The sequence below is a fragment of the Saccopteryx bilineata genome, chromosome 1 (genome assembly GCF_036850765.1).
Source record: "Saccopteryx bilineata isolate mSacBil1 chromosome 1, mSacBil1_pri_phased_curated, whole genome shotgun sequence".
Taxonomy (NCBI): domain Eukaryota; kingdom Metazoa; phylum Chordata; class Mammalia; order Chiroptera; family Emballonuridae; genus Saccopteryx; species Saccopteryx bilineata.
The window spans coordinates 299,030,254-299,055,325 of record NC_089490.1 but is presented as its reverse complement, the minus strand read 5'-3'; the positions used below and the strand labels follow the sequence as shown (position 1 = coordinate 299,055,325).

The 25,072-nt window shown below is 38.9% G+C and overlaps 1 protein-coding gene and 1 non-coding gene across 2 annotated transcripts in view; one reads left to right on the top strand and one right to left on the bottom strand.

The window, feature by feature from the left end:
- The window catches only part of SPEF2 (sperm flagellar 2), a 167,731-nt gene that overhangs the window by 94,985 nt on the left and 47,674 nt on the right, over positions 1-25,072 (bottom strand). Inside the window, 4 exon segments of the mRNA XM_066244327.1 lie at positions 210-271; positions 1,617-1,692; positions 3,570-3,724; positions 5,618-5,837. Of these exon segments, the coding sequence (XP_066100424.1) occupies positions 210-271; positions 1,617-1,692; positions 3,570-3,724; positions 5,618-5,837 (513 nt within the window).
- Positions 8,864-8,939, top strand: TRNAP-GGG (transfer RNA proline (anticodon GGG)). Its single transcript has one exon. It is a non-coding gene; the product is annotated as a tRNA-Pro (tRNA).

The following is a 25,072-nucleotide window of genomic DNA, read 5'->3' as shown; positions in this document are numbered from 1 at the left end:
TACTTGGCAAAACTGAATATCATTAACCACTGCTTTAGATATGAAAAATAACAAGTGAACTCAGGTTTAGCTAATATTTCACAGTCAGATTTACTTCAAACCAAAGAAGAGCACATTGTTACTTCATTCCACTTGAAAACACACTAGAAAGCAAGGAATCGTGACACATTTCAATGTACTAGTAACCAAAAGTAAATTATAATACTTACTTTAGAGAAACTATCAATTGATTTGACTTCTTCAGGTTTTGTTGATTTATTGGTGTCAGTACCTACCAACAGGAAAAGTGGTGAGAATTTACTCCAGTATTTACAACTAACAACCATGGTAGTTCTTGACCACCCATGGTTTTGGACAGGTGTGTCATTGGATCCAGCGATGCCTGAGATACTCAGAAGAAGGAAGTAATAGAATCACCACCGTGTGGTTGTTAACCTTATTCCACAATGTGACGATCCCAGCCACTGTGTGGCGTGGTGTTTTCCACGTCCTTCTAATGGGGCTCAGTCATAACAGCACCATAAGACACACTTTAAGTATTGTTGAGGTTTTCTTTGCAGAAAACAAGCCAGGCTTCTTAAGCAATATTAAAAGGTTAATTATTTACATGTTCATTTTCCTGGATCATCTAGTTAAAAGTAACAAGTCTAAAAGCAGAAAACTCTAGAAGCTAGACAGATTTTTGGTTATACTCTATTAAATACAAAGTTTTCAGAGTCCATTTATAATTATTACACTTTTGCAATAAGATAGATTATACAGTTCTTAGATTACAAATGAACTAAAATATCTGGAAAAAAATAACTAAAATAAGGGACAAATTATCTCCTTTTAAAAGAAGAAAACTGAACTGTTCTAATGGAGTTGCATGCTTAAAGGGAGTTATACATTGTCCAATGGTGATGGCTATGATGATGATGACACAGGACGACCTGAACTTTATTCTAGACTAGGAATAAACTATTGACTATGGCAAAGCCTTCGCTAGCACACATAGAAAGTATATTTAAGACTTAAAATAGTTTTCTATCAATGGTTCTATAAAGGATCTAAAAGACTGAGGCTCAGATCTCCAGAGAGGTAACTTTTCATTATGTTTGGGAAGCCTTCTTCTATTTGCCTTGTCCAAGTTTAGGAATAAACTGATGTTATGTAAGCAAGCACTGTTCAAGTGGGCTGATGGTACAAGTCCCTGTGGCCTCCCTCAGCTCTGTGAACAGAGCAGTAGCACTCAGAGGGAGCCTCCACAGCACTCAGGCACCCAGACCTGCACCAGTGAAAGGAAACAATAAAATCCTGTCTCTCTGCAAAGCCAGGAAGAAGGACGATGAAATGTACTGGTGGGTTTTATAACCATAACGAACTTGAGCAACTACTTGAAAGAGTGTGAAAAGATCCCTCATTATTTTTCTCTCTTATCCCCATTTGTAGACAAAAGTTAGGGACTTCTGTGTTTATCTTGCTCTGTCTGTCAAACGACAATGCCGACAACGATGTGAACCTCTCCTGTCTCTCCTTTCTTTCCTGGGAAGCATGTCTGTGCTCACACACGTGTCCTTACTCTGCTTGTCTTTCTAATGTAAATGATGGATGACTTGTTTTGCTATCTTACTTACTAAGTATACTTTTATCTTCTGTTTCTGGAAATGCTTCATCTGAAACTTCATCAGCTATAACTTTATTTTGCGGATCCTTTGGAGAGAAAACACACACACAAGGACAGATATTAATACTGCTATGGTTTAACAGCATTCTTAATTTTATTTCTATAAGTAAGATTAGAAAAAAAATATTATTCTATCTAAAATAATAAAATAGAATAATAGTAAGAGGGACTGAATAATTTCCAGAAAGAAAGAAAATTTGATGATAATTGTACTTAGGGAAACACACAGTAACTTGTGGTAGAATCTCTCTTTCAATTGGTCTTCAATTACTAAGTCAAATAAAACAACTGCCACTTTTTTTTTTTTTTTGCACTTTTCTGAAGCTGGAAACAGGGAGAGACAGTCAGACAGACTCCCGCATGCGCCCGACCGGGATCCACCCGGCACGCCCACCAGGGGGCGACGCTCTGCCCACCAGGGGGCGATGCTCTGCCCATCCTCGGCGTCGCCATGTTGCGACCAGAGCCACTCTAGCGCCTGGGGCAGAGGCCACAGAGCCATCCCCAGCGCCCGGGCCATCTTTGCTCCAATGGAGCCTTGGCTGCGGGAGGGGAAGAGAGAGACAGAGAGGAAAGCGCGGCGGAGGGGTGGAGAAGCAAATGGGCGCTTCTCCTATGTGCCCTGGCCGGGAATCGAACCCGGGTCCTCCGCACGCTAGGCCGACGCTCTACCGCTGAGCCAACCGGCCAGGGCAACAACTGCCACTTTTAAAATACAATGGAAGCTGAGAAAAAGGTAGAGTTTATGAAAAACCATCTTAGAATGAACAATCCTAAGGGTGTCAGTCATAGCCAGCCATAAGGGAAGGAAAGAAAAGACATGTGCATTATCTAGCACTTGGAAGGTTAGAATACTAAGAGTACCACAACACGGAAGACAGATCAGCCCACAGTGAAGAAAACGTCTAGTTATTTTAACAACTTATAGTTAAATGATACTTATTTTGCAGTTCATGTAAATGATCTGGATTAAATTTTCTGCTGATTTATTCAGTTGCTGAGACAGCATAAGGTAGAGGAAAGAGTCATAAATTTAGAACTTGGGATTCCAATCATAGCCTGGATATTAACAAGCCTTCTGATCCCAATCAAACCAATTCATGCTTAGGGCTTCGACTGTTTTCCTATTAAAATGAGGATACTAGACCACATTCTCCTATTTCCTGCACCAGAATCTTCAAGAAATAATGGAACAAAATGCAATACTGATGAGAATGTGATGCTAATAAACCATACAGAGACCTCCCTTCTACCCCCCACCCCACACCTCCCGAAATTGAGATCTATAAGTTTAGATCAGAAGCCTGCCAATGATGGCCCATGGACCAAATCTGGAGGGTTGAGTTTTTTTATATGGTCCCCGGGAATATAAAACTTCATGAGACACCATCATGAGCCTGAGGACTAAGCCTGTTGTCCCCTCCCCATCTTCTGTTCCCTGTTTAGCTCTAGCACTGACCTTGGGTTCCAGCTACATGCTGGGGACTCTGCTGTTGGCCCCTGCCAGGCTGTCAGTGGCAGGATTTCACTCCGGGAGCTGGTGACTTGGTGAACACCTCCACAATACTCATACCCTACTTCTCTCTAACCCCTTGGAATCCAGCCCCTGCACCTCCCCATCAGTGGCTCTGTCTTGAAGAGACTGTTTCTAGTTGAAGGCGACTGAGCACAAAGCCAGCTCACCACAGGGAAACCGGAGGTAGTGGTGGGGATTTTCTCTCATGTTATATTAAGTACCCCGTAATACTCTTGATTTTGCTTCTAGGCCAATAAAACCTGAAATATTTCCTCTTGGGAACTTTACAGAAAAGTTTATCAATCTTTGGTCTAGAAGATCTCTCAGATTCCATGGAGCTTCGAATCTCATTCATGTACGAGGTGCAGGGAAGGTAGCTAAAATCACACTTGCCTGGCTTTTGTTCCTGTCTGGACCCGGGAGAGCATTCTCTTCTGCTGTATTCTGAATGCGCGGGGCCTCGCTGTCTGTTTCATGGTCATGAAACACCTGGATAGCTTCTTGAAGAAGAGTGTCAATAGAAAGTATCCGAATAGAAAAGTCTAAAGTACAAAAGGCAGTTTTACCGACTTCTTTTCATTTAGGAAATTGACACCATTGTTTTTCTGTGTTGACTTTACCCTCACATACTTTCTATAGGACCCCCTCCAACTGATTTCTGGATCAAGCTGCTTTTATTAGCTCTAGCACTGGCCTTGGGTTCCAGCTATTATTATTAATTATTATTATTATTGTGTTAAAACCAAAACATAAACCCAACCATTTTAACCATTTAAAAAGACAGACTTCAGTGGTATTTAGGTTATTCACAATGTTGTCCAGACATCACCACTATCTTGTTCCAGAAAATTTCCATCATCCCAAAAGAAAACCCTGTACCCATTAAGCAATCAATCACTTCCTATCACCTTATCCCTGTTCCTTGCAAAAGCTAATTTGTTTTGTGTCTTATGGATTTGCCTATTCTGGATATTTCATATCAGTGGCATCATGTAATATGTATCCTTTTGTGTCTGATTTTTTTTTTTACGTAGTATCATGTTCTCAAGGTTCATTCATGTTGTAGCATATATCAGTATTCACTCCTTTTTATGGAAAAATAATACTCCATTGTATGGATATGCCATATTTTGTTATCCACTCATCAGCTGATAGACACTTGGATTAATTCCACCTTTTAGCTATTTTTAATAGTGCTGCTTTAAATATTCCAACATGATGTTTTTTTTTTCTTTTTTGAACACCTGTTTTTTATCTTTATGGGTATATAGCAGTAGTGAAATTGCTGAGGTCATACAGTAATTATTTGTTTAACTTGTTGAGAAACCACCAGACTGCTTTCCACAATGGCAATACCATTTTACATTCCCACCAGCAATGTGTTCCAATATCCTTACATCCTCACAGACACTTGTCATGTTACAGTAAAAAACAACAACACTTATTCTAGTGGATGTGAAGTAGTATTTCATTGTGGTTTTGTCAAGTGGCTTTTTAACATCTCAATAATGACCTACCCTTATTTGCCTTGAGATGGTGTAAGACAGGCCTCACTGCAAACTTTGAGCTATCCAGTGAAAACAATAGTAATATTATAATAGTGAATAAAAACTAATTGAACAAATGGAAAACTATGATTTTGCTTCTAACTGAAAGAGCTTCTATAGAAAAAGCCAAAGGCTTATTAAAGACGGTATGAAAACTCAACCAATATGAAGAATTAAAATATTTACAATTTTAGGCCCTGGCCAGCAGCTTAGTGGATAGAGCATCAGACTGGCGTATGGATATCCTATGTTTGATTCCTTGTCAGGGTACACAAGAGAAGTGACCATCTGCTTCTCCCCACTTCCCTTTCCCCTTTCTCTCCTTCTTCCCCTTCTAGAGCCAGGGGCTTGATTGCTTGGAGCATGGCCTCAGGCACTGAGGATAGCTCCGTTGGAGCTAGAATCAGCCTCAGGTACTAAAAATATCTCAGCCCTGGAGCATTGGCCTTAATTGGGGTTGCCAAGTAGATCCTGGTCAGGTGTATGTAGGAGTCTGCCTCAGTATCTCCCCTTCTCTCACTTAAAAAAAAATACAATTTTAAGTAGATTTTTCTTGTATTGGTAACAAATTATTAATATCTATGCCTTCTATTGGTAAAATACATAAAATCTATGAGGAAAAGTTTAAGACTTGTTATTTTTATTTATGCTATATACCATCATTATATAGCATTTCCATATAACCTGGTTTGCCTGGGACAATCACAGTTTATGATTCTATACTTTTAAGTGTCTTCCTTGGAAACAAATTATTTGATCATTCTATTATAAAATCTTGATGACAGATTTTCTTATTGTATCAGCAGATCCTTATATGTTTTCTACAGACAACTAGAGTCAATGATACTAGAATCCAAGAAAAACAAATATAAATTAAAGGAATTTTACCTTTTTGTAGAGACTTCAGAATAGTAGTTTTTCCACTAAATGTTTTCCCTAGTAAGCACCCTTTAATAGCAAATGAAGGTAATTCAGGCACTGTTGATTCAACTTGAGGGGGAAGAGATTTTTCAACTAGTCTCTGAATTACATGGCCCAATATGCAATTGTTAGAGGGTGGTACATTAGGAACCATTTCTTCTGGTAAGGCCCACTCTCCAACCATGTTCTGCAAAAATAACAATGAAACACACAAAATCAAAATAGTCTTAAATGTGGAATTTAGGTTTATGAAATTTGACTGCCCTAGCTTGTTGGCTCAGCAGTAGAGAGTCAGCCAGGCATGTGGAAGTCCTGTGTTCAATTTCCAGTCAGGGCACACAGAAGTGACCATCTGCTTCTTCTCCCCTCCCTCCACTCTTCCCCTCCCACAGCCATGGCTCGAATGAGCAAGTTGTCCCTGGGCACTGAAGATGGCTCCATGACTTCGCTTCAGGTACTAAAATAGCTTGGTTGCCAAGCAGCAACCCCAGATTGGCAGAACTCCCTGAATGGGAGTTAATGTGTGGATCTCAGTAGGGTCACATGTAGTCGTCTATCTCTCTGCCTACCTGCCTCTCACTTGCTTTAAAAATTTTTTTTGACTACTGAAAGTAAATACAAATGATAGCCAACAAAAGCTAATCACTACTTTAAATAATTATATTGTGTAAATGAATAATACTTTCATATTAGAGAGCAGAAAAATGAGCTCCCCACAGAAAAGTAAAACAAAAAACCCAATTCTAAAATCTGTAACAGTTTATCAAAGAAGACATATTGATTTAACTGAGACAAATTGTAGTCCAGGTTGAGCATTAAGATACTTAAATTGATACTATCATCAAATAAGATAAAATACAGTAATAGTTTATCTGCTATCTTATGCAAGTACAACACTTATTTTAAAGTACGAAAGATATAAGAAAACTTTCATGCCCAATGTAGTGTTCATGTTTGACTTCCATTTTTTTTTCAGTTTGTTTGCTGAAATGTTCAAACAATTAAAGGAAAAGAAAAAATAAAAAACTGCAGACAGACCACACTCTCTGAGCTCTGTGTACTAAAACTAGAAATTGATTTTTTTTTAAAGTAATATTTTTTTTAATTTATTCATTTTAGAGAGGAGAGGGAGAGAGAGAGAGGAGAGACAGAGAGAGAGAAGGGGGGAGGAGCTGGAAGCATCAACTCCCATACGTGCCTTGACCAGGCAAGCCCAGGGTTTCGAACCGGCGACCTCAGCATTTCCAGGTCGACGCTTTATCCACTGCGCCACCACAGGTCAGGGCAGAAATTGATTTTTGAAAAATATGAATAATATATATATCAAAAAACTGAAAGCATTCATTTTGAATAATTCTTGATGTAGATAAGTTAAAGGTAAAAATGTCCAAAAATAACATTAAACAATAGACTTATTAAAAATATGAATAGGAACAAACTATATGTACTTAGAGGTAAAGTCATAGTTCCTTAGCATAAAATACCTTGACTTAAAATTAAGAAAGAAGGGAAATAAATTAGGCATTAAAATAGGAAAATAAAGAAAATAAAGATATATAAAGAGAAAGGGTTTCATAAAAATGGAAATTGATAAATTAGAGAGCAAACTATTGACACTTTTTATTAATATATTTCTAGAACTTGTCCATGGTAATACTAATAATGAAATTGCTACTAGTTCTGAACAAAGGTGAGGATTAGTAAGTATCAATTTTGTAATATCAGAAGAAAAAAAATGATTTTAAGGAGTCTTAAAAATCTTTAAGAAATGTTATGTAAAACTCTACTATAATAAATTTGAGATTATTACAGTATGGTAAAAACCATATTTTAAGAAAGTACAAATGATTACACTTAATTTAAGTGGAACATTTAAAAAGATGAAAGCCATGAAAGAAATGGAAAAGTTGTCAAAGAACTCTATCCGTAAGAAACTTGAAGATCATGATGGTTTACAGAAAAATTTTTATTCCTTAATTAAACAAAAATGTTAATTGTGGTTGAGTCTTCTGGAGAATGGAAGGAAACAGAAAGCTTTCTAGATCACCTGGCAAAACTAACATCATGTAATCAAAATAACTGACAAAAACAACATCCAAAAAGAAAACTACAAGCCAACTTCTCTTGGAAAATACTTTACAAGAATCATGCCTATGATATTAACAAAATAAGCATTATTTTAAGAGACAGTAAGGAAACTATTGAATAATTGACATTCACTACATATTATGTGCCATATAACGTTGTTTTCATGAATTATCTCACATAGTTCTCACACAACCCTTACAAAAATAGTATATCTTTCCAATTTTGCAGAAGAATCACCTGAGCATTACAGAAACTTAATTCCTTGTCTGTGTTCACAACAAATAGCAATGGCAAAGCCTAGATTCCAGAACACGCACGTGCTCATAACCTCTCGACTATGTTGAAGCTGTCTCACCAAGATGAATCAGAGTTATTTCATAAATACCTGGAAGGAGAAATACTAGAAAACTTACTGTTATTTCACATTAATAGGCTAAGTTGTTTTAAAAATTGTATGATCATTTTGACCAAGAAGCATCTGATGGAATTCCAAATGTATTTCTAATGAGAAAAAAATACAAATAAAATGAAAACAAGACAAAGCAAATCTCTTAATATGCAATGACTGAAGGATGAGTTTATTACCACTCTCAGGACCTGTATGCAGTGAACAAAAATGAATGATACTTTTTTCCATTCAAAACAGAAATAAGGAAAAGATGCTCATCATTAGCATTAACAGTCACACTGTTCTGGAAGCTCTCACCAGGATAAATAAGGAAAAGACAAAAGTTGCAATGTTCCTAGAGAAGTGGAGACTGCTGTACGCTGAATTCCTCATGCAAGAGGTAGCTGTTGTGACTGGACTGCAACAGCTCAGAGGAGGTGGCAGTAGTAACAATTCCTCTTGTTATGGTGGTTCTGATCATTCTCCTTAGAAGTATAACCTTGAGCCCAGTTCGAAAACCCAACTACTTATTCACTGAACGACCCAACATATTTTGAGTAATTTTTTCCTGCTTATTCAGCAGAAATCAAACTATTTGCTTGCAATTAAAAACTAATTAAAAAATTAGAATTGACAAGAAATATATAAAGAACCTATATACCTTAGAAAGTCTTAAAGTCATATGGAGTATAAGAAAAATGACTTGAATAAAGAGCAAATTAAAAAATTATAAACTAGCCCTGGCCGGTTGGCTCAGTGGTAGAGCGTCGGCCTGGGGTGCAGGAGTCCTAGGTTTGATTCCTGGCCAGGGCACACAGGATCTGCGCCCATCTGCTTCTCCACCCCTCCCCCTCTCCTTCATCTCTGTCTCTCTCTTCCCCTCCCTCAGCCAAGGGTCCATTGGAGCAAAGTTGGCCCAGGCGCTGAGGATGGCTCTGTGGCCTCTGCCTCAGGCGCTGGAATGGCTCTGGTTGCAACAGAGCGACACCCCAGATGGGCAGAGCATCATCCCCTGGTGGGCGTGCCGGGTGGATCTTGGTCGGGCGCATGCAGGAGTCTGTCTGCCTGCCTCCCGTTTCCAACTTCAGAAAAATACAAAAAAAAAAGAAGGGGAAAAAATATATAAACCATTTAATTCTTCCCCAAATCACTCTGATAATGTAATGTAAATAAAAATGCTAGTGTCATTCTGTTTTCCTATAAGGTTACATGACAAATGATTCTTAAATTAAACAGAGAAAAAAATATAATAAATACAAATATTTATTTAAAAACAAGAAAAGTAATAAGGGAATGTTGCTTTTGTAGATATTAAAATGCTCAAAAATATAGTAATGAAAAAATTGAGTGGCATAAACAAAATATCACTTCACAAAAATATAAATTCTAGAAACAGATCTAAGTATATATAAGAATTTAGTACCTAACAGGATTTATATTTCACATTAGCAGAGAAAGAATGATCAACTTATAACTGGTATTGGAATAACTGGCCATATATTTGAAAAAATATGTTAGCTTTATAATTTTCATAAAAATAGATTAAAAAAGAAAGAAAGATATAACCAAGAAATTATAAAAGCACCAAAATCTGGGTATTTATGTGTTCTCGGACTGTCTTTTTAAGCTTGAAAACTGCAAAGGAAAGGTTGATAAATTTGATCATATAAAAATTAAATATCCAGGACATTGTCAAGCACACACGTAACTTCAACATCAAGAACAAAAGAAAAGTGTCTGTAAGACACGTCTGACGAAGATTCTTAGTATATAAAAGCTCTAAGTATAATATGAAAAAGAAAAATATCCCAACAGAAAAAAAGGCAAGTCCCCAAATTAGAATTAAATGGCCAATGAATTTTTGAAGAAATGTTCAAATTCAGACTAATAAAGATATCTAAATAGAACAATGATGCATCATAGTAAATAAAATAATTTTGCCTAACACAGAAAGAAATATTAGTAATACTTCTCGTTCAATACTGGTGGAAGAGTAAGTTAACACATTGATTTATTGTAATTTTAGTGTCCAAAGTTGCTATAATATCACTGCCATAATGATAAAAATAATTAAGGTATACAAAACAAATAAGACAGCATATAACATATACAAATTGCTGATTGAAAAACTAGGTAAGATGGTATTTTTCTGAAGTCACACGAAGACCTTCAAAACTTACTTTCAATGCATTTAAACAAATTTAGTAACATGATTAGTGACAATTTTGTTATGTAGATATTTCATCCACAATATTTCAGAAACAGTAGCAATACATTTCATTTCTGCAATATTTTAAAATTATATACTTGTACATATTAGTGCACATAATCTATCCAACTATTCAGACTTCAAAAAACCCTGTTGTATTATTTCAATAGTGCTGAAAATTATAAATTCTGACATATATCAGCTTATCAGATTTTTAAAAAATCATGTCTTCCCCAAATCTTATTAAAAATGGTCAGTTCTATTAGCACCTCTTCTATTATATCACTTGCTCCCAGTTATCTTAATTGAGTCATTTTATTCCGAATAATTGGGATAGCAGGAGCAATATCGACTGAGGGAAGAAAACGAGCCCCCAGCAATACATGTACCCATGAAAACCGAAGAGGGATAAAAACAAAGGACAGAGTATTTCACATTTCTTTAAGAAACATCAGTCAACTTCTACTCGTCTGAATTTCTTGCATAGCCTTGTCAGGTCTTTTTTAAAGAAAGATAGCATATGTTTTTATATTGACTATACATCAAGAAATATATATCTATATTTATAGTATATTTAGATGTATATACATATGCCATTTATAAATAACGCATGCCTATGTTCTTGCATTTTCTCTTATCAGTATTCTTTTCATATTCATCCACTATTTGACAAAAAAAAATGTTTGCTCAGAATAAAACTTGTCAAATTAGTAAATGCTATACTATAGATGGCTTGCCTGGTTTGGTGCCAGAATTTCTGATATGACCACACAAGAGATAAGAAAGTACTTTTGAAGCAAATAATCCAACAGATAGGAAAAAAATATATTCATAATAGGTTTTTCTTTAAAATTGGTGGAATTTATTAGTATATAAATATAATTACATTTGACTGTCACTAATATACAAACCACCCTTTATTTGTAAAATTTTGTTTTAGCTTAATGCCTTTGGTCTTTCTAAATATTCTGTATGTAATATAATAATAATAATAATATACAGTGTTCAAAATTAACTAAATGCTGAAAATATTTGATTATAGATTGCATTATGATTATTTACTTCTGTTTTCATTCATTGGAGTCATTTATACTTCTAATTACACTAGTGATAATTATTGAATGTAAGGTGACCAATCAGAAAATAACCAAATAAAACAACAGAAATCAGAGAAATCTGTTACTATAAAATAAAATAGGTCATAAGGCCAAGGCCAAGTTTAAGTGAAAAGTTTCCAATGTCTAATGATTTTGTGTCTTGCAATGATTTAGCCCATTCTAAAGGAAACAGTCTGGGTCTCAGATGACGTGTGTTCTGCTACTTATTTGCATTGTACTCTAGTCAATTCCCTCATCTTTGCATGGTAATAATATCTGTCTCTTGAGGTTGTGAAGATTGAAAGAAATGCTTGTTCCATGTAGCCTATGTGTGACCGCTCACTTGAAATGCTCAATTAAGAAGTTCTTAAGCTGCTGCTGGAGGCACATGATAGTGCCACACAGGAGGGGTGACAGCATCCACAATTCTGCCCAGTGGGAGAACCATGCTCAGCTTGCACCCCGATCAGAAAGGCATGCTTCCTCACAAAGAGGGCAGAATAAAGCCCTCTTCCATCACTGAATTAGTTGTAGAATGTGGCCAAACACAATGGGATAGAATGTTGACCATGAAGAGAGCTGAACTAGGGAAAGAACTGAGGTTTGACTTGTGGAGAAAGGCAGATCAAGGATTTGGTGGGACATATTTTTCAGAACCAGTATAAAAATACAATTGAAGACCAAGAATAAAGGGTAAGTCAAGGCAAACATTTCAGGTTGAAACAAGAACATGATGAGTGAAAAGGAGGTCAAAACTGGAAAAATAGATAAATTCAGACCAGAATAAAAATTGCTAGTTTAACTACAATTAGTTAAAGAGATTTTCTAGTCATCCCCCCTCCTTTTTTATTTTATTTTTTATTTTTTATTCAGTGAGAGGAGGGGAGACAGACAGACTCACATATGTGCCCCAACCAGGATCCACCTGGCAAGCCTACTAGAGGGTGATGCTCTGCCCATCTGGGGTTTTGCTCTGTTACTCAGCAACCGAGATCTTAGCACCTGAGGCAGAGGCCATGGAGCCATCCTCAGCACCCGGAGCCAACTTGCTCCAATCAAGCCATGGCTGCAGGAGGGGGAAGGAGAGGAAGAGAGAGCTGGAGAAGTGAGAGGGGGAAGCATGGAGAAGCAGATGGGTGCTTCTCCTGTGTGTCCTGACTGGGACTTGAACCTGGGACATCCACATGCCAGACCACTGCTCTACCACTGAGCAAACCGACCAGGGCAAGATTTTCTAGTTTGTTAATGAAAAAGAATCAGAAAATTTTACTAGATTCCTATTTTACTTACTTTTATATATTATAATTATATACAAGAGAAAAGTTACATAAAATATATAATTCATATTAATATATAATTCTATTACTCCATAGATACCTATTAGTTTAAGAACTTTGATGCTTAGAGCGGGCAACACCAGGTAAGTATCACCCGGTATAAACGATTGCTTTAGTAAGACACTTTTGATGTGTGGAGATGCTCCTTGGTATTAACACTAATTAATGTCAACTGACATGCATATATAATGAATAATTTAGATCTCTTTATTTTTATTGTACCTGTATAAAGACCATCAGTATGTATTTTTGAGAAGGTAAATGAGCAAGACTCAAGATCTACCAACACCTCTTGTCTACTTACACACAAAGATCATAAATTAAAACAGAATAAACAGCTTCTGCCCTTGGTTAAAAGTCACAACACTTACTAGTACTATGTTTATTAATTGACCTATATGGACCTTTCTAGAAACTAAGTTCTGAATTCCTGGGACCATGGTATTCCTTAATTCTTTGGGTTTTCAGATTACATGGACCTAACAATCAGCTTTCCAGCGTGGATCCAATACCCTCATGTGGTTCTCTGTATCACATTGTAGGTACTTCAAGGTTACCTAGACTTCTGATTCTGGTTATCTCTAGTTTGTCATATCCTTTCATTTCTTGTGACCTGATAAGTCATTGTCCTTGGTCCCCTTGTTAGTACCATGGCTAAAAGTATCATGAGCATTTACAGAAAGCACCTGCTTGAGAACAACGTGTTTAAATGTGCATGCTTCCAGGGCACACCTAAGATCTTTCATGTGGTCAGCTCACTAGGTTCCCTCCTTGACTGCAAAATTGTCCAGGAGACTGGATGCTGCTGGTGGAGCTGCATGGTTTTCTCAACACATTTTATTTACTTCTCTGAACATGATCACCCTTAAAACAAAGCAAGTATACCTCATTCTCTTCTAAATTCCAAGTTGGGATCATCTATCCTTGTAAAGAAAGGGCAGACTTTGTTCACTTGGATGAACTCGCGTTAACAGAATATGGGTCTTGGGAAACATTCAACAGTCCACAAAATGTGAGTTCCATTAGCACAATATTCAACAAACATTGGGTTATGCCAATGATATCTAGCAGTGACTTTGTGTTTTTTGTAGAGTGATAGTACTAGTCAGAAAGTACATATAATCGGCGTTGTCTTCATAGATGGCTAGACCTGACAAACATCTCCATGGCCTGAAGTGCCTCAGATATCCCCAGTCTGGTAGGCTCTAAGTGTCTCACAATTCAATTACTGATGCATTCAGAAACACAGGACACTGCCTTTTTTCCTAAGAGAGAGAAAGAACTCTCTAGAAGTTACAACACTTAGACTGTTTTTGACTCCTGCTAGTTTACTTGGGGGTTTTCTTGAAATGCCATCTTTTTACCTAAAGATAATAAAATCCAACAACTGACAGATTATCTTCATACAGTGGCCAAAAACTTAGCGCAGATGCTTCTAATAAACTGACTTCAAGAAACACCACAGGTGGTAACTTCACAAAACGAGGCTATGTTCCTTTCGGAGCACAATACCTGTTGCATCACAGCTCCACCCCACCAGGGTGATCAAGCTGCAGCCATTCTGCTTCTCCTGTGGTTAATATTTCACACCACTCTGCAGAAAGGGAGGGAAAGAAGACAGTCTGCAATGCCTGAAATACAACTAAGGCTTGTAGTTGCAGCTTCAAGGGTGGTTGTAGCCATTACCAATCCTCAAATTCCAGGGGACATTCTATTTATGTTCATCATGACGAACTTTTCTTCAGCTACTGGAGGCTTCCTCTCAGGTCAACCAGTTCACCAGATTTCTCCATTTCCTATTGTTCTGAATCCCCGTGAACACTCCTCAACCTTCTTAGTCTCTCTTTAAGTCTTTAAACATAATTACCACTTGTACCGTGTCTTCTAAGACAGTGGCTTTCAAACATTTTTGACCAGGATTCTCCACAAGAAATACATTTTACATTGTTATTTATGTGCAAGTATATGTAAAACAGAAAACACTAGTTTTATAAAATACCTTATTCTTACTACTGGTGAAGTCTTTCACTTTCTATTGTATAACATTGCATCATATTTATTATGTTGTGTTTCCATTAAAAAAAATAAATAATGGTTGTGATCTATAAATTAATCTAGTCTCAATTCACTGTTTGTAAAACAAAAAATAAACGTTATTTATGTGACAAGACACCAGGAACCCTCAGTCCTGATTCCGTGTCTCTAAGTACCATCTAGGATTCACCTCAGACGTCTGCAAACAGGAAGAGCAAACCCTTAACTTGATGCTAACAGTGACTCAACCCAGAGACTTACTGAGTAGGCATTTATCAAAGTATATATTTAAACTAACATGATTCTAGGTGCAATTTCTCATAATTGGTAATAATTTAAAGATTCAGTTTACTCACCTTTGTAGACATTATTTGTGTGATTGCTTTTAGATCTTAGTTATGAGTTGCTTATTTTATAGTAGCTTAGAAAATACATTTTTTGTATAATTACCATTTTACTGTGTTTTAATTTTTTTATAATGTAAATCACTAAAAACTCATCGAGGGCTCTGGCCGGTTGGCTCAGTGGTAGAATGTCAGCCCAGCGTGTGGTAGTCCCAGGTTCGATTACTGGCCAGGGCACATAGGTCTTTCTTCCCCTCCCACAGTCAAGGCTCCATCGGAGCAAAGTTGGCCCAGGCACTGAGGATGGCTCCATGGTCTCTGCCTCAGGCGCTAAAAAATGGCTCTGGTTGCAATGGAGCAATGGCCCGGATGGGCAGAGCATTTTCCCCTAGTGGGCATGCTGGGTGGATCCAGGTCAGGCACATGCGGGAGTCTGTCTGCCTCCTCGCTTCTCACTTCAGAAAAATACAAAACAACAACAACAACAACAAACAAACAAAAAACTCATCAAGTAAAACTAAGTGTGATTATTCAAAGTGAAATAAAACTTTAAGCTTATTAAAAAACACACCAACTAATAGTTAATTTGTATACATAGTAAAAGTTTTAGTGAATAGGACATAAGGTAATTTGTTAACTCATGCTCAAACACCTTGGGCAGAAAATGATTAATAAGGCACAACCCAATAGCCCATGTATAATATTCCAATTCATTAGACAACTATGTATTTCCTTTAAAGTTTTTTAGATATACCCAGTACTGGTATCTTTAGCAGTTACCAGAAAATTCTAATGAGGCAGGTGACTCTTAGACATCCAAAACATACTTCCTGAGCTTAATTTGGTTTACATGCTTGAAATTAAATAAAGTCATGCTTGAAATAAAAAAATACAAAGATAGAGTATAAAAATAAACTCACAGTTCACAGCATTAGGTCAGTTTTCAATTCATACTTTTAAACCAACTTATGTCTACTCATACTGACAACTCAGCTGAAACTCATCCCTCCCAATGTCTCCCCATAATGTGCTTGTCCACATTCAGCATCATGTCCTGGAATGGTCTCTCTCTTATTCCCACTCAACAGGGAGCAGAATGAGGGAAGGCTTTCTATCTTAATCAGATTCATATTACCAAGACCTAGCACAGGGCTGGCACAGAGTGGGCCCTCCATACGTATTGACTGCATTAATTAATCAGTCAACAGTATAGGTGTGGTACATGTGAACTAAATAATGAGTAACTACATGGATACTAAATGTCAGCAGTTTTGATTAAGTACAAGATGACTTAGGTTCCCAAATAAGACAGACAGACACAACCCAGCTCCCAATTTAGAAACAAGATCAGAAAGTGCTGTTATCACAGATAGACGTTAGCAAGAATCCACACACCATGCATGACATGAGCTAGTTCTAGAAGTTTTTCTAGAAGTAATGGTCTGTAGTATGATTTCGAGAGAACTTCTACATTAAGTCAAAGCATCCTTTTTATGGCAAAAAAAAAAAAATCATCTCAGTCAAAATGTAATAAATCGTAAACAATCCATACGTTTGGGACTTTATAAGAAGCTCTGCCAGAGACTTAACAGTGTCCTGGAATGGGCAGAAGCAGCCTGGGCGAATGGCACGTAAAGGATGCTCTATAGAAAGCTGTTTGTGAGCTGATTAATTTCACGTGTCTACCTGGATATTTGCCTTGGGTCTCTTAAACTAGGTTGGCACAGCCGTATACCACCGCATGGCGGGCGGATGATAAAAATAAAGGGCAGATCTTGCAGCTTGGTCTGTGGCCATTGCCTAGGGTCTCCTCATTTTGCTTCCAAGCCTTTAATCTGTGACCCGTTCTGTTCCAGTTCTGCCTAGCTTCCAACCTGCCGGCTTCATTTCCATTTTCCAGTCTGCTTCTCATTCAACCTCAGTTTTGATCCTTGGCCTACCCAAAGGACTTGCCTTGGGCCCACTTCTGCCTCTTCCTGTTTCTGGTTCCCTCAGGTAAACTATCTAGACAATCTTGGTTCCAGTTCTAAGAATTCAACTTCTGGCACCAGCAATCCTGGCTGACCTTCTGTTTGGATTTGACGTGTCTCCTACCAGGAATAATCAGATGTTGCAGAAACACACTTATTGCTATGGCAACATGGAAAGTCCAGTGGCTATATTCCAATAACTGTGCTTGGGAATCTGGCACTCAGAGAAAAGCCATACTCTACAATGAAGAACCAGGGTAAAACTCTGTAGCTTTCAGAGCCTCTGTTCCTTGCTTGTCCTTCCCAGTCTTTATCTCCTCCAACAGCCTCCAAACCCCAAGGGAACGTGGAGGAACTGCCTGAATTTGTAATTCATATTTTAAAATTCTTGATAACCACCCATGATTCTCAGGAGAAGCAGAAAGGGTGGTTGGATGCCTTGCCTGATGGGAAGTTCAGCTCATGTAACCTGGCAGCTCGGTGTGGTTCCTTGACCACTGTGTGAGACCTGCTTGATGGCCAGGTTTCAGCGGAAGAGTGATACTTCCCTGTACTGCCCTTAACAAGGAGGAAGAAAGGAGAAGTCAGCTAGCTGATGGGCAGCTACATTCTGACTTCTCATCTCAGAGTTGTCAGGGAGTGGGCTCTGTGTTAGCTACCTGGCCACACCTTCTTGCCAGTCTGGCCATTAGATTCCAGAGGACCCGAGGGCATAGGAATGTACGCCTCTCACTGACGCTGGCAGGGTAGGTGCACCGCCAGAGAGAAGGTATGCCTCCACGCGTCTCTGTGCTCGAGTGCTCAGTCTGGGCCACCTGTCTATTGACAGGAAGTGCAAACGTATTCCAAGGTAAACAGAGAAAGGCAGCGGTTATCTCTTCCTACTATCCTGATGTGCAGACTGTTCTGACTAGAAGCAAAATTGTTAGCAGCCTATGCCTGTCTATCAGTTAATCCTATGGTAAATTCTGGCTCATTTAGAAATCTAAAGACCTGGTCCTAATTCCAATAAATGGCCTTCACTCAGAAATCTGATCACTTTTGTCCCAGCAGTGGCAGCCTTACCCCAATCTGCTCTGATCTACTATAATGGAAACATACATGTTTAACTCTAGCCTATCACAAAAGAGGACCCACGCAACAGAGTCCATCTAACTTGTGCTTATTTTGGAGGGAAATTCAAATTGACCATGGTCAACTCCCCAGCATGTGATTGAAGTTCACTGTCAAAGAGAGGCTTACACTTCAGAGACCCTGGGATCTCACTATGTGCCCCAACAACTTTAGCTTTAACAAGTTCAGATTCAGAAAGCTCAGCACTGTGAGAAGTGGGAGGCTTCTTTTTCCAAAACTTTGAGCTACCGATTACTTACGTATCAGGCAGGCAGAATAATCAGGCTGATCGTTTGTCTTGCAGGTTTGATTACCAGGAGCAACTGAAACTAAGCCCCTTTTAGAGAGCCTCTGTCCTGACAACTTATAGTTCAGTGCTGCTGCAATTCAGTGACAAATGAGATGAAAAAAAAAAAATAGGGAGGCATTTCTGCTTAGCACTCTGATTCCAGACAGGTTCAAAGTGACTCAGTGGAGAAGTATCTTGTTCACCCCAAAACGACAGGTTCATACTCCTGGTTTCATTCTCTGCCTTGGCAAACCACCATAGCCCTTCCAGGGAATTGAATGTAGCACACTGGGAATTATAGCAGCTGTGCAGCTAGTCCAATGCTTGTTACAGCACAGTTGCCTGGGTCTAAAACAAATTAAGACTCTTAAGGCTACTGCATTTCTCCTGATCCCCATACCCTCGAGACAGCATCACACTGAACATTGTATCAGATCTCTCCCTGTGAAAGGAGACAATTCTGGAGGTGGTAACCCTTCTTATAGAAACAATAAACTTCATTCCTTAGTTGCTCAAACAATGCTCTACTCATCAGGGAAGTGGTGGTCTCCCTTTAGATCACTTCTATACCAATTTCTATAGTTTTTCTGCTCAAAAACTTTCCCAGAAGCTTCTACCTCTTAATTTACCTATCTGCTACCATTGCTCAGCCAGGGACAGTCAGAGGGACACACTTGGTTGAAATTTCTCTGATGTCACGAGTCATGTAGACACCATGACTTGGTCTCCCTATATTGTCATTGCAAAATTCACATGAAATATTTCCACACAGAATACCTTCTCTCATAGTAATGACCACTGTTACTCCATTTTCTTGGTTTTACTGTTAAGGCTCATCCCTAAAAGAGGTATAAACCACACCCAAAAAAGCTTAGAGGTGGCACTGACCAATGTATCCAAGATGACTATAGGTCCAGTGTACCACAGTGTATTGTTGACAGGCCCTGGGAATGGAAGTGGGAGGGTCTTCCAGGTGGAAAAGTTCCTGGTTTTCAGCCCAACATGTCTGCCCCACACCAAAATCCAAACACTTTCTGGATCCATTCAAGTTTCTTGAAATGTCTTGGGTTCCATGACCGAAGTTCCCCTTAGTCCCTCTACTCCATAATCGTAAGTCCACTACCAAATCCACTAGAGCTTTCTGAAATCCTTGGCCAGCAAGAGCTGGAAGATAGCCTTGTTTCTTGGCAACCACAGGCCTAGAGCAACTATGGCTCCCTTTGAAAATTAAAATATTAATATTCTCTTTTGCAAGTTAATATCACTATGTTTGATAAGCATGAATGAGTACTCTAGGCATACTGATAACCTCACTAAGGTACAGCCACACAATGAGGTCTGCTCTGAAAAAGCCAGATAGTCTTACCATTCCAAGAGGAATTTAGGGAGTTGGAGGAAAAACTCTAAGCAAATAGGAGAAATTACAACTATCAAGTGCATAACATAACTAAACTAGAACCATAGTGGGAATATTGCTTTCAGAACTAATCTTCTCTCATAGCTCTTATTTTCGAGGCTGATCAGATTCTTGTTGCTTATCTTGGGAAGCATTTGTATATTAGCAGGTGCCTCTGGTGTCTTAATCCAAAGAAGTGATAATGTGTGGCATTAGGTACAATGGCAAATAATTTTTAAAGTAGAAGGTCAGACAGATTACCTCAGTTTCCATCATGTAAGCAATTGCTTACTCTACTTAAAATTTAAGTTATACTTCTCCTGCATATATCAAAATAAACATATCTTCATAGTAAAAAAAAAAATAAGGCATTTAAATTAAGACTTTGTTCTCAGCAGGAAACAAAAGACAATAAAACAGCCATTTCATTGGAATTTAAGGGGTCTTACACTTGACTAGTAAGCTTGTACTTTGAAGTATTTTAGAAGTGTCCCGAGTAAACATGTATGTAATGGACTATATTGTGTCCCTCCACGATTCATATATTGAGGCTCTATATGGTATCATATATATGGTACTTAGAGGTGGGGACTTTGCAAGGTAATTAGGTGATAAGGTTTTGAGGGTAGGGGTCCCATGATGGAAGGACTGTCCTTTAAAGAGGAAAAGAGAACAGAGTTCTCTCTCTGCTTGGTGTGAGGACACAATGAGAAGGTGGCCAACCACAAGTCTAGAAGAGAGTCCTCACGAGGAAAGTGAGTCTGTTGGCATCCTGATCTTGGACTTCCCAGAAGTATGAGAAATAAATTCCTATTGTCCACGCCACCCAGTCTTCAGTGTTTTCTTATGGCAAACTGCTTAGACTAATGCAATAAATACCTTTTAAATAAAAATTTTAAAGGTGGTCTATTCACATTCCCTTAACACTCACCTGCTACTAAAAATCTATCACCACTTGGATCAGTTATTCAGTGATATCATTTGAGTGACACAGGCTTCACACTGAATTCTGCCTATAAGAAAACTTGCTTAAATAATAAACTATGAAGATTGAGTCATTCACTGGGAGGCCAGGGAGCAAGGCAAGAGTTGAGCTGGAGTGTTCATGCTAAGAAGTTGAGTCTAATGTCACCAGATCAACACCAAAGGCTAGAGTTGAGAGTTAGAACAAGATAGTGTCTGGAGCCTTTCAGTCAAACAAATCTATAGGAAGACCACCCCATGGTCTATTTAGTCCCATATTCTTATTCTCTAGTGGGTAAAAACCAGACCATATGTCATTGTATAGACATATTTGGAGATGGGTGTGTATACGTCTGCTGTCATAATAGGAGCATGAATGTTAAACCACAATATGTACAAATGCTTCTTAAAGTCTCGTTAGTGGAATGTCATAAGCCAACAGTGCTACTGATAAAAATGTGCAGTACAACATACAGCAAGCTCAAGTAATCATGAACTTAAACAGTAATTTTCCATTACAAACAAAAAAATAACTTAGCTGACTTAAAACAACATGGCTAATGTGCCGGACAAAAACCAGCTTTCTTCCAAATGGTGGGAATTCCAACTAAAACTTCTTTGTCGGCATGCAGAGGAGAGCTCTGCAAATTGCCAAGTGTGCTGGGGCAAAGGCTTCCTGAGAAGGACTTGCATTTGGAGGAGTTTGGGATTTCCCAGGAGGAGTCCATTGCACAATTGTAAACCATTGGCTGCAGGGCGAGGGCTGTGCCACCAATGAGCTGAGTAGCTAGGCTCCTGGCTGGGCCACCTGCCCACAGCCTCTGGGTTTTCAAGGCTCTTCCCTCTCTATTAAATAACTCATTGTCATCCTGTGGCAGTTGTCCGGGAATCCCAGTAGGGTCCAGCTGTTCCAGGATGCTCTTCCTTCTCCTTCCCACAAATGATAAATGAATGATATTTCTGGCCATACCACTCCTGCACTAGAGCTCTCTCAGTAGTCACTCTATCAATGGAGTGTGATGATTTAGGAAATAATGTTAAGAAATACAAGACAAAGTTTTGGCAGCTACATGATGATGTGTAAATGAGCAAAATTTTGTTTAATGCCAGTTTTCACATATAACATTTAAAGTATTTAAACACAATAGTTGGAATGACGTCAGAGTAATGGCGGGGTAGGAAGTGATACCAATAAATCTCCCCCAAAACTCAACAAGATCTTCAACCAGAAACAGAAAAACCTATACTTGGAGCCTCCAGATGCTTTGCAATACACCCGAAGGTATGGTCGAGTGAAAAATTGGCTAAATATATAACCAAACCCCGAAGGAAAAAGGGAGTAAGAAATGCTCCGCCTTCCTCACTAACCTAAACAGGGCGGCTTTCTCTGGTAACTGTGAACATAGAAACTGAGGCGGGCAAAGGGAGTGAATAGATCCAGGCCGCGGCACAAACGGCCGAACCAGGCTGTGGCACGAAGATCCAAGCCGAGGAAAAACTGATCCTGTGGCAACCCGGGCAATACAAGCTAACACTCGCACCAAACCCAAACAAAGAAAGACAAGCGGGGCAGCCATTTTACCCGATCTCCTGGTAGGCGCACGTGCAGTTAGTGGGCGAGAGATTTCTTACTAAGCCCCGGGAGTGGGTGCCCGTGTTACCCCACAGAGAGGCAAAGGCAGAGGCCTTTCTGTGGGCCAAAAGCAGAATCTCTGGGCAGCGCCAGCGCCCTGGGAAAGCTGCGCACGAGAGGGAGCGAGAACTAATTCCAACGGTGGAAATTTTCCGTGCTGGTGGGGGTTGCACTCAGAGGGAAACGCGGCCGGCCTCATATCCTGGTCTGCGCGTGCAGATAGTGAGCGAGAGATTCCTCCGAGTGCCTCGGCAGTGCGCGCCCGTGTTATCGCACAGAGGGGCAGAGTCAGGGGCCTTTGTGTGGGCCAAAGCGGAATCTCGGGCCCGCCCCAGCGCCTTGCAAAAGCCGCGCACGGGGACGGAGCGAGAGCCAATTCCAACGCTGCAACTTTTCCATGCGGTTGGGGGTTTCACTCAGAGCGTGAGACTGCTGGCAGGATATCCTGGTCTGCGCGCGCAGATAGTGAGCAAGAGTTTCCTCCAAGCACCCCGGAAGTGGGCGCCCGCCTGTGTTACAGGACAGAGTGGCAGAGCCAGAGGTCTTTGAGTGGGCGGAAACCCCGCCTGATTATGCTAGCAGCTCTGACTGACTGAGCCTTACCCAGAGCCCTGTGCTGAGTGGAAATAGAGTGGGGAGTTGCCAGTTCTTTGAGCCTCTTACTATCCAGGCAGAGGCAGCAGCAACCCCATAGTTGGATTATCAGGCTACTAACTGAGGAAGGAAAGACTAGGAGAAAGGCTCCAGGAACACGGACTCTCTCACTGTCGGAGCCTATAAATGCTAATGAGCTTCGACTGCCAACGAGACTAAAGCACAATACATGACATTGCCATAGAGACTTATCAACTGCAAACCCCTACATGAGCGTGCCAAAAGGGCAGAACCCGGGGTACAGAGTCACCAACCAGGAAGAGGGAGAGAAAAGAAAAAGAAGATAACCTCTCAAAATCAAGAATAATCTGCAGACTTTATAACCTATCCCATTTTATTATATTTGTTCGTTTGTTTCTCTTATCTTCATTCTTGATATTTTTTTCCCCCTCCAATTTGGCCGAATAACTCTCTGCCGGTCTTACTCTCTCCTCTCCTTGAACTACACTACCCATAAGTGTTACATCTCCCATTATCTTTTCTCTTCTCTTCCTTTCTCTCTATGAGGGTTGCACTCCAAAACCCTTAACTCTCTCTCTCTCTCTCTCTCTCCTCTTTTTTCTTCTTTTAGTGGTTTCCTCTTTTTTTCTCTCTCTCTCTTTCTTTTCTCCCTCTATATTAGTTTCTCCCTTTCTCCTTTACATCTCCTCTCATTCAAACCTCAATAACAAACAAATTATCTTATCTGGGACTCAAACTTATGTTTGTGGCATTTTGGGGAGTTTTTACTTCACCTTTTTAACTCACTAGCAGTGCTCCCATCCCTGGCTCTCCATTTTATCTAGTTCTTGTTCCACTAAATACAATAGTAATTTTTTAATTTGTCCCCCCATTTTTCTGTTTTCCTCTTATTCCTCTCATCATAACTCTTAGACAACTAACAACTAAAAGCAAATCATTTTATTCTTGACCCAAATTTTTTCCTTATTTGTTTTTTGTGGGTCCATACCCCCTTCTTTTTTCTTTCTTTTTTTTTCTTTTTTTGCCCCTTTATTACTTTTCCCCAATTCAGGCCCTCCATTACAGGCATTGTTTGTTATAATTCACAGTTCATCACAAGATTTTCTCAAGAAAGAAGGGAGAAGAGAGGAGAGGAAAAAAGGAGGGGGGGAATAATTTCCTTTTTTAAAAATTTTTATTTTATTTTATTTTTCTTTATTTCGTTATTAATTTTTTTTAAAAAAAACAACTCTTCGATTTTTAATTTTTTTAACTTTTTATTCTTTATTAAATCTCATTAATACTATCAACAAAACCACCCTCAGATTCCATTAAGGAAGAGAAAATCGAATATCATGGATACAAAAGAAAGAGAGGTAACACAGCTAGATGAGGAAAAATCTATGGAGAAAAATTTAATATATTGGAAACCTTGGAGCTAAATGACAGAGAATTCAAGATAGAAAACCTAAAAATCCTCCGAGATATACAAGAAAACACAGAAAGGCAATTTAGGGAGCTCAGAAAACAACTCAATAAACACAAAGAATATATGTCCAAGGAAATTGAAACTATAAAAACAAATCAAACAGAGATAAAAAACTCAATTCATGATCTGAAAAACAAAGTAACAAGCTTAGCTAATAGAACAGGTCAGATAGAAGAGAGGATTAGTGAAATAGAAGATAAGCAACTTGAGGCACAACAGAGAGAAGAAGAAAGAGACTCAAAAATTAAAAAAAATGAGATAGCCCTACAAGAATTATCTGACTCCATCAAAAAGAATAACATAAGAATAATAGGTATATCAGAGGGAGAAGAGAGAGAAAATGGAATGGAGAACATACTCAAACAAATAATAGATGAGAACTTCCCAAGCCTGTGGAAAGAACTAAAGCTTCAAGTTCAAGAAGCAAACAGAACTCCGAGTTTTCTTAACCCCAACAACCCTACTCCAAGGCATATCA